The sequence below is a fragment of the Diabrotica undecimpunctata genome, chromosome 2, assembly GCF_040954645.1.
Source record: "Diabrotica undecimpunctata isolate CICGRU chromosome 2, icDiaUnde3, whole genome shotgun sequence".
NCBI classification, from domain to species: Eukaryota; Metazoa; Arthropoda; class Insecta; order Coleoptera; family Chrysomelidae; genus Diabrotica; species Diabrotica undecimpunctata.
This window is the reverse complement of record NC_092804.1, coordinates 153,479,301-153,489,351: the sequence shown is the minus strand read 5'-3', so window position 1 is coordinate 153,489,351 and position 10,051 is coordinate 153,479,301. Positions and strand designations below refer to the sequence as shown.

The 10,051-nt window shown below is 32.7% G+C and overlaps 1 protein-coding gene across 2 annotated transcripts; it reads left to right on the top strand.

Moving 5' to 3' along the window:
• Positions 1–168: 168 nt before the first annotated feature.
• On the top strand, positions 169–7,825 carry LOC140435076 (uncharacterized). 2 transcript variants are annotated; one of them, XM_072523773.1, is made up of 3 exons: positions 169–1,037; positions 1,295–2,141; positions 3,206–7,825. In XM_072523773.1, exons 1-3 carry the CDS (start codon positions 323–325, stop codon positions 3,291–3,293), a joined length of 1,650 nt encoding a protein of 549 aa, XP_072379874.1. In that variant the 5' UTR covers positions 169–322; the 3' UTR covers positions 3,294–7,825. The 2 variants fall into 2 exon arrangements, with proteins under 2 accessions (XP_072379874.1, XP_072379875.1); XM_072523774.1 differs by having other exon boundaries at positions 170–1,037; positions 7,511–7,815.
• The last annotated feature ends 2,226 nt before the right edge of the window (positions 7,826–10,051 follow it).

The following is a 10,051-nucleotide window of genomic DNA, read 5'->3' as shown; positions in this document are numbered from 1 at the left end:
TGCCTGATTTTGCCAAAATGATTGTTTATGTCACTGTCAACTGTCATTTATATATATATACTCTATGAGCATGGTACGTATTCATTGTACCATGCTCTATGAGGTACTATGCATAGACGTAGCATGAGCAAATTGACTGAAGATTGAAGGGGCCATGCCAAAGTCAACCAAAAGGTTGCTGGAATGCCCAAACATTGTAAGTTTCCTAATGAAATAACACAGAAGAAGTATAATTTGAAAGAGGTATTAAAAAGAAGAATTGAAAAGTTCGTTATTTTACAAAAAATATTTAATATTTGAGAGGTAATAGAAACTAGAAACTATGGAAGCATTTTATAGCAGCGACGAAGAAGTGGCCTGGGGACCAATGACCTTAAAAGAATATAAGGGGGATATTAAAAGACATCGTAATTGGCAAAGTAGATACACTACACATTGCGAAATTAAAGGTGACAACAAATTTCCCAACGTAACGATTCAAAAAGAGATGGAACCCTCTGAACGTGTTAAAGAGGAAGATAATCTAATTCCTGACATATCATCTTACTTAACAGCTTCAGAAGTTGGAAATGCTAAGAGTGCTTGTGGATACCAACACGATAGTTTATTGGAATATCACTCTGCAATTGAAAAAAGTAATAATTCAGCACCTGAAAGTTCTGTCTATTTTTCTGGCACGGATATAGAAAAATCAGTGAATAAAAATATAATAGAAGAGAAGGCACAGGATTATAGAGATGTTTCTCAAATAAACTTTGTACAAAATGCTATGGAAAGGACCTGTGACTACATTTTTAAAAATGAATATCAAACACTAATTGATGATAGTTTAAATTCTTCTGATAAGTCCTTTACAAAAGATGTGGAGAGGGATATATCTGGAAGTCCATTTGAAATTTCTAGTGACGAAGGAAATGCTACAGGTGAATATCAGAATTTAAGTTATGTTCAAGTTAGCAGTGAGGATGAGAAAAATAAAAGTGATAAAGATACTGCTAAGGATACACAATATCAAGAGGATATTTATCATAATACAGGTAAGGTCAATGACATATTTGTTCTGTTTTTAATAATGTAATGTCTGTGAGTTTACAAATTCTTTATTTAATCCATGTAAACTCTGTAGAAATTAATAATTGATAATTTCCAAGGCATTACTGTGCTATAAATTTACCCCTAAATTGGAAGCAGTTAAGAATCATTTTATAACAAATTACAATACATAGTACACAAAAAAAGTAGCATTAAATGTAGTAGTATGTAAAAAAGTTGATTTTGTTTATTTTTGTTATAGGTGCAGCTAATTGTTCCGTTTCCTCAATATCTCTGCCAGAAATAGATTTACAACAGTTCAGTGAGTCCAGTGACTGCCCATTAGATGATACAATTGAAAAAATTAATGCTATTTTAAAACAGGCAAATGACAGTTATGAAAGTAGTGACGAAGTAATAGAGAGGGATAAGGAAAACTTATCTGAAAATTATCTAGCTGATATTTATGATCCAAGTGATAAGAAAAGAAATTATGAAGTGTGTCCAGAATCTGTTAATTTGATTTCAGGATCCTTTTTACAAAAACCTGTATCTACAGTAAAAGATCACATACATTTAAAGTCCCCAAGTATGTGTAAAAGTAATATTCCGCTATTTAAAAAGTCACCTAAGTCATTTAGAATGCCAAATGTTCCGTCAAAAATAAAAACTAGCCAAAAAATGCTAAAACCTAATCTGAAAGACATTGTTAGTCCTGTTCGAATGTACATTAATTATAGTCCAAACCCTATCTTAAAACAAAATGTACACCTAGTAGACAGGAAAGTTACAAAGCCTGATATATCTTCTAGAATTCCAGAAATTAAAAGAAATGATAATGTTGAATCTCTCCCTAATGCATTTTATAAACCTTCAAAAAATCAAATATTGGCTTCAGAGAAACATCTACATTTGCCTGCTTCCATAGGCAAAATGGTGATTAAATCTAATGTAATCAAAAGCGAAAAGAAGTACCAGGGAACAAACTTATTCACAAATATGAGTTTAGACGCAGATTGTGAGTTAACTAAAACATCTCTAAGTGAAAGCCAACTGTCTGAGTCAGACCCAAATGTGTCTGTGTTATACAAAGCATCAGCACTGAGAAAGTAATTATATATAATTTTTTATCAGCATACTTCTAAAGTGTAACTAAAAATCTTTCTTCTTGGATCTGTGGCTCCTATAACAGAACTATATCATGTATTAATTGGCTGGATCAATGCTTTTTCTGTTTTGTCACTTTATATATTAATTCAATATCTATATTGGTATTCTGAGTTTCTTACTGTCTCTAAATAAATGAAGAAATAAAATCGTCGAGTCTAATTTCTTTTGTTACCTCACAGAATAAGAAACAAGTATATTTCTTAGACTGTTATTTTACTAGTTATTGTCAGTTCCCCATTTCTAAATAATCTAAAACTTGTTTTGACTGATTTTGATTCTTGAATAGTGGTTTATGTTTTCACATGCAATTTTATTTTATTATATAAAAAATAGCTTTCTTTGCCTTTTCAGATAAACTTGTGTTTGTGACTTTGTTTGGCAATTTAATTAATTTGGAACAGTAAAACTATTCATTATTCTTGTATAAATCGTATTATGCCAGTTTTATAGGGAAATACCTTTTTCTACTTTAGGTTTCTCTACATGTTTGTTTCCTTTTCTTTTTAACCCTCATAAGACAGTGTCTAGATTCTCATGTAAACAACTGTGTGGGGTGCATTTGTATCCATATATCCAATTTTTTATATGTAAAAGTCGGGAAATTGATTTGAAGGATAATTAGAACTTGGGTATTATTTTGTATAAATTTTTCACAGAGTAAGCAACACATACAACGTTTTTACATACGATACAGTAATTCTGGGACATTCTGTCTTTTTTTCTCTTTCATAAGTAACACCGACCTAATCCCGAAGTTGTGTTAGCTCCTGGTGCACCATCAGGAATGTCCAATTCAGGATCAATAAATTTTCCTCATTTGATGTAATTCAGAGTGCATATTATTTGTGTTTTGATATCTGTAGATAACATTTTCTTTCACCAATTCCTGTCCTAAGTCTAATAAAAAACTTTGTCTTGCATCCAAATGTTTTGCATCATTTCTCATTTCTCTTGCTTAATTGTTTTTAGGACCTTATTATTAAATTTGTTTATTGTTTTTTAGGGCCTTTAGTATTAAAGTCTTTTTTATGGTTGTTATACTTGTGGATTTGGCAGTTTGTTTTTTATTGACCAAAAAGAATAAAATATGAAAGTTTAAATGAAAGAATATAATTATGAGAAGACTACTGTTTTCTCATAGTTGTAAGAATAATAAGATGCACCTTGACCTATGAATGACATAAAGAAGTTGTCATTCATAGGTCAAGGTGCCAAATTAGAAAAACATCTTTAGTAATTATATATAACACAAGTTATATAGTTTTTTAAAATTTGCAACTTTTACTTTATTATTATTTTGAAATGTAATGCAAAAAAGCTGTTATATTTTTCTAAAAATTAAATATTGTGAATTAGTTTTCTTTATGCTATTAATTTTTGTTATTCTTAATTGATGTGCCTTTGAATTTCACAGTTCTGTGGAGTGGGTATTAGATGTTCAAAAACTCATGTCACACGATCGGGGATATTATTTGACTAAATCAAATTTCAGAAAAATTAAAAATTTGAAAGCGAAAAGAGACTCATTAAAGAACTTACCGGAAACGGTTATACCGGAATTGAATAGCAACTTTGTTATTTTAAATGGAACATCCTTTTATTATAGTCTGTTTTCTTTAAACTTTGAACAATGGTGTAAGAATAGAGATGAAATTTTTGTTTTTTTTTTTTAAATTCGCTTTTAAAAACGTTTCGGGATAAGCAGCATAGTAACCAAGAACGTTAATTGTGTGATCTATTATCAACAATACGTTTTGTTTTGTTAAATTTTTGTTGAAAACAATCAAAATGTATTAAATTTTTAAGTTATCTCTTTACAGTGTTACGGCTGGTTCGTGGTCGATCTGAATATCTTGTAGCAAATAAAGCACATGTTCTAGTAATAATCGTCATATTCTCCATGTATTAAAAGTAAGTTTATGCATTATTCATTGTTTAATTTCTTACAAGCCATTTCTATAACTTTGCAAAAGTGCCAATAACCACAAATAATGACAATTATTACGACATATTGATATCGGCCTGCTAGAATAAAACAATAAATGTCTTATCTTTAACATTAAACTATAATTGTCTCCAAAAGTATTAACTTTAGGTACAGAATTTTATGCAAAATCTAAAAGTGTTATAATATACAGGGTGTTCCATTTAAAATTACAAGGTTGCTGTTCATTTTCTGTATAACCGGAAGTGGCATGTCTGTCAAAATATTTTTTTTAAGATTGTCATAACTTAAAACTCCCATAAACCAATTTTCGTAAATATCGTGTAAGTTGTTTCCGATACACACCCTGTATATTAATATAGACTGAGCAGTCTGTAGAGGTAAGTGACGACACCATCTTTTTTTTTCGTTGTTCCTTGTGTCTCTGTCTTACATTAAGTAAGTATAGCATTTTGCTAAGTATATTACTTTGTAAGTATAGCATTATGAGGGAGAGAGAGTAAAGAGTTGCAATGTGCTAGAGAGGGACAGTTCGAACAACTGAAGAGATCTTGTCGTCAGTACGCGCGGCCGGTATGCTCGGTCTGTGTTAATATATACGTCTATGGTAAACACTGCAGCCGTTGCTGTCAGAATGGGCAACGACATATCCGAATAGCAAAAAATAGAAACTATCTGTCCTAACTGTGGAAACACAGAATGCCCTTATGTATGGCGGGCAATACCGTAGTCCCCCTCTTTACAACTGACAAGGCAACTTTTCTTCTGACTTCCTCTAGCAGTTCCGCCACTCCCAAACCGCCTACTTGTCTCCAGCAAAAAAAGGGATCAGACCTTGTAATCTGTTGAGTCACAATACATTTTGGAGACGGCTATCGCCGTATTCCCGTTCTTCTCCGCCAATCCTCCCGGTCCAAGTCATGCTCCTCCTCCAAAACTGTCGATTCCATCGCTCTTCTAATTCCTTCATTCCATGAGTGTCGAGGTCTACCTCTTTTTCTTCTTGATGTTCTAGCACTTGTCAAATAATCCATTTCAACAGCCAACAATCTTCTCTTCAGGTCTGCATTAATTGTCCACACTTCAGAGCCATAACAAAGAACTGATTCAACCATGGTTTGCCCTATTGTTCCTTTTGGAAATGTTGCGATCCCACCATAAGAAGTTCAGACATCCTACAATTTTACGTCCCTGATTAATTCGGTGTTTAAATTCGGTTTCTTCCAAGCCGTTCTTATCAATGAGTGCACCTAAATATTTAAATTTTTCCACTTGTTTGATTTCCACGTTCTCCCTATCAACATTTCAAACCTTGCATCTGAATTGGTAACTAAATATTCTGTTTTCTTCATGGTGACTTGTAACCCCCATTTTACATATTCTTTGTATAGACGCTTTATCATAAATTCTAGATCATAAGAATGTTGAGCTAGGACAACTTGGTCATCCACAAAGTTCAGGGAGAACAGTACGTCATTTGCGATGGGGATTCCCATTCCCTGACAGTGGTTTTTCCAATTTTGGAGGGCTGCCTCAATATATAAATTAAACAGTAAGGGTGACATACTGCATCCTTGTCCTAGTCCTTTAGTTACTTTTATTGGCTCTGATAGTCTGTTTCCGATTTTTAGGTAAGTAGTGTTATCCCTGTATACTTTGTGATTATTGCTAAAAGGTATGGACTAATGCCGAGTTGTTGTAAAGTTTGCCCCAATTTAAGTCTTGGAACTGTATCATACGCCTTTTCTAGGTCGATAAAGGCTAGATGTACTTCGGTACCTACAAAAGAATAGCGGTACCAACCGCTATTCTTTTTTCTATTAATTATTGGAGTATAAACAAGTTATCAGTGAAAGATCTACCAAGCGTAAATCCACTTTGGTCTTCGCTAATTCTACATCATCTTGTATTCTTCCATTTATTATTTTTCCAAACAATCTCCCGAAAGTAGGTAGGAGACTTAATCCTCTGTAGCAGTTCGGATCTTTTTGATTACCCTTTTTAAAGATGTACATTTGTTGAGCGGTTTTCCATTTAGATGGTACTTTAATTTATTGGCAGCATTGATTCATTAGAAAAGTTATTCGTTCTATTAGGAGTGGACCTCCTGCTTTAAGTAACTCTACAGCTATATTGCCAGGTCCTGGAGATCGCCCGTTTTTCATTTTAATTAACGCAGTACGGACCTCGTTGTTAGTAGTATTAATGTTACTATTTGTTTGTCTCTCCATATTGTATTTCTCTCCCATATATTCCAATCTAGACTCTTTGGACTAAATTTTTATAGTGATTTTCCCACTTTTCTATAGGAATTACGTTGCTTAAGGAGTTATGGGTGTTTTTCTTTAGATTAGTGATAGTTCTCCATACTTCCGTAGTCTGAGAACCACCAATTAAATTTTCAACTTTATGTCTATGGTGTCCATTTTTTGCTTCGTCATTTCAGTTAAAATTTCCATTGTCTTGTGAGTCATGCCTTGAGTATTCCAAGTACCAGTTTTCAAAGTCCTTTTCTTTGCCAGGTGTCGTCGTAAGTTTCCATCCATATTCTGAGGCTCGGCGTTAGAATTTTTAGTCAAGAGTTTTTTTCCAGATGATGAGGGACTGGCCCATCGCTCCAACCCCCAAGCTTGGAGGACCAGGATTTTCTGTTTTGGTTTCTTCCCTTTGTCGAAATGTTCCAGTTTTAAGGCGCCAGAAACTCGCCTTTCGCTCTCTCACTACTGATATATAACGCACATCCATTGTACCGCCATATACCTGGTGGTTACACGACATATATGTCTTCGAGGACGTGAGAGTAGGATTTACTGGCAGAGCCCTGGTTGGGAGTTCTGTTTCCAGAACCCCCAACCCTTTCGTTGGGAAACGGGTGGACATTTCTCACAGTGTTATTGCAATATAAGAGTCGACATCTCATATTACCTCCGAGGTCTATAACCAGCCTTTAACCACCTGAGTCTGAGTAAATTTAGTAACTAATCTTGTGCTAGGTTCGTCAAATTTTGACATGGACTGGTAGTGGCCGATACAACCAAGTGCACATGATCATACCCAATATTAATTGTAACAACTTGTAAATATATTCATATGCAGTTTATCAACAAAATAAAACTGCATCAAATAAAACAAAGGATTAAATATTTATTATTGAAATATTTTTAGTCTTTTACAAATTAGTATTTACAAAAGGAAAGTTTTTAACTATAATTAATAAATATACGAATTTTTCCGACAATGACTGTCAAAATATCCACAAGCTCAGTGAATCGACTCTATGAATACCATAGTGTTTATTCTGAAATATCTTTGTTTTCATCACTAAAATGGTAATTGTCACTGTTTATTTTATCAATTTTTTAGGAAATAATACAGAAAGCGGTAACCAGTAAAAATACCAATTAATTTTAATTTGTAGCCACTACTGATGTAATGTCGTTAGTTGCTTATCTAGTAGATTTTTCCTTAAGCGTGGTTGGTAGACTCTGTACATATCAAAGAGAACTTGTCTGAATTGTTAGTAATACACTATACTTATATTTTAAGAGTTTTAATCTGATATTATTTATTGTATATTATATTACGTTTTAAATGTAGCCGAGCTTTTATTAGCTATTCTTTTATACTCTTTTACATTAAAAATAAAATTTATAAAAATTCTGCAGTTTATTTTAAGTTTTCATGTGTGTAGTCTGCGGAAATGCTAAAGAATGGAGGGGAAGAACTGCAAAAAAAAAGATGTATAGTCTTATCAAGGGGATATGGGAAGAGTAAATATGACCAAAGATTGGACCAAAGTTTTTCTGTGCCCCATATACAAAAAGGGGATAGGTTGGCATTGTGAAAATTTCCGAGGTGTTGCTCTGGTTACAAGATATTAACCAGGATGCTAAGAGAGAGAGAGAGAGACAACAGACTTGCTGTTGATAAACTAGGTGAGTATCGGACCGATTTTAAACCAAAAAGAAGAGAATTACTTTCATATCTAATGAATCAAGAGAATATAATTTTAATATAGTGGTCCATTTTACTTATCTGTGGGTTATTTTAGAAGAGAAGGGTTAGGAAGAGTGGGAACTGAATGCCAGATTGGCAAAGGGAAATAAAAAGATGGGAGCACCCAGGACCACTGATAAAATCCAAATATGTATCGAAAAAAACAAAGTTAAAAATATATAATAATAATAAATAATAAAACTTTATTCATCCTTGCAGATTATTTACATAATATAGGACATGTCAAAGTAAAAAGAAACGTTAAAGACTACCAATACAATATAAACATACACATAAATATAGAAACAACATATCTAAGACATAAATTCCGAGACACTATAAAAACATGACTCGATGAGATAAGTCTTCAATTTATTCTTAAATGCCCTATCATCATCTGCTTCACTTTTTAATTTGGATGAGAGCTGATTAAAAAACCTTACGCCGCTATAATCAGGGTTTTTTTCAAACATAGAAGTGTAATGTTTAAGAGTCCTAAATAAATCTTTTTTTTTGGTACGATAATTGTGTACATCTGAATTTGATTTCAATCTATTGATATTAGCTTTTGTATACAGAATACTTCTGTATATAAAAATTGAGGGAACAGTGAGTATTTGATATTTTCTAAAATGCTCTCTACACTTATGTCTATATGGTAAATTAAAAATCAAGCGAATTATGCGCTTTTAATAAACATTAAGTATCTGTTCCGTTGTAAATAAGTATTTGAGTTGCAAAAAAGCATAGTATCCAGAATTAATTTTCGAACATACATGATTAATATGTACCTCCCAGCTCATATTACTGTTAAGATGTAGTCCTAAAAACTTTGTAGTGTCAGATAAAGTGATAAAATCATTGTCGACTTTGACAGAGAAATTTTCCTTTATTGAAGTTTTTATATAAAATTGCATACATACTGTTTTACTCGAATTTACTATTAAGGAGTTTTTTTTCGCACCAAGACGTAAACTCATGGGCTAAGGTATTTAGTTTTAACCTCAATTCCTCAGCATTTTCTGCAGATGCCACCAAAGTCGTGTCATCAGCATACAAAAAAATATTTTCCGTACTCATATATTTAGGCATATCATTGATATAACAAAGGACTCATTATTGATCCTTGTGAAACGCCAAGATCAACGTCATACAAATCTGATTGATAATGACCGACTTTGACATACATCTGTCGATATTCTAGATAGGATTGTAACCATTTTAAAAAATTACCTCGAAATCCAAGTCCGTTTAGTTTACAAATTGCTACATTTAAATTTATAGAGTCAAAAGCTTTAGTTAAATAAAAAAAGAGGGCTCCAACAAATTTCTTTTGATCTAATGAACTATAAATGAATTTAAAAAATGTTGTTGATGCACTCTCGGTTGATTTACCTGGAAGAAACCCATTTTGATATGAACTTATTATGTTATATTTACTAAGAAATGACAACATCCTTTTATGAATGCATTTTTCAATAACCTTACACAAGACAGTTGGTACGGTAATTGGTCTATAATTTTCTAACATAGTTTTGTTTCCTTTTTAAATATTGGGGAAACGATACCAATTTTCAAATCAGTGGGAAAAATATACACAGTATATATAAAACAGTAATAAGGTTCACAGTGAAGTATAGACAATTAAAAAAGCAAATACGAAGAAACTGAAAAGATGGGAAAGAAAAATGCTCAGAGCTATACCTATATGGAGGCAAAAACACATTGGAAGGTTAGGTGCGACGAACAAACAGGGAGCTAGAGGAACTGTATAACGAACCAAGCATCAGTCGCTTCATAAAAGCACAGATAGTGAGATAGATGTGGTACGTGATGAGAATAGAAAAGAAGAGGATACCAAAGATGATTCCAAAACGGGTCCCATTTCTGTTGATGTTAACTTTCCTA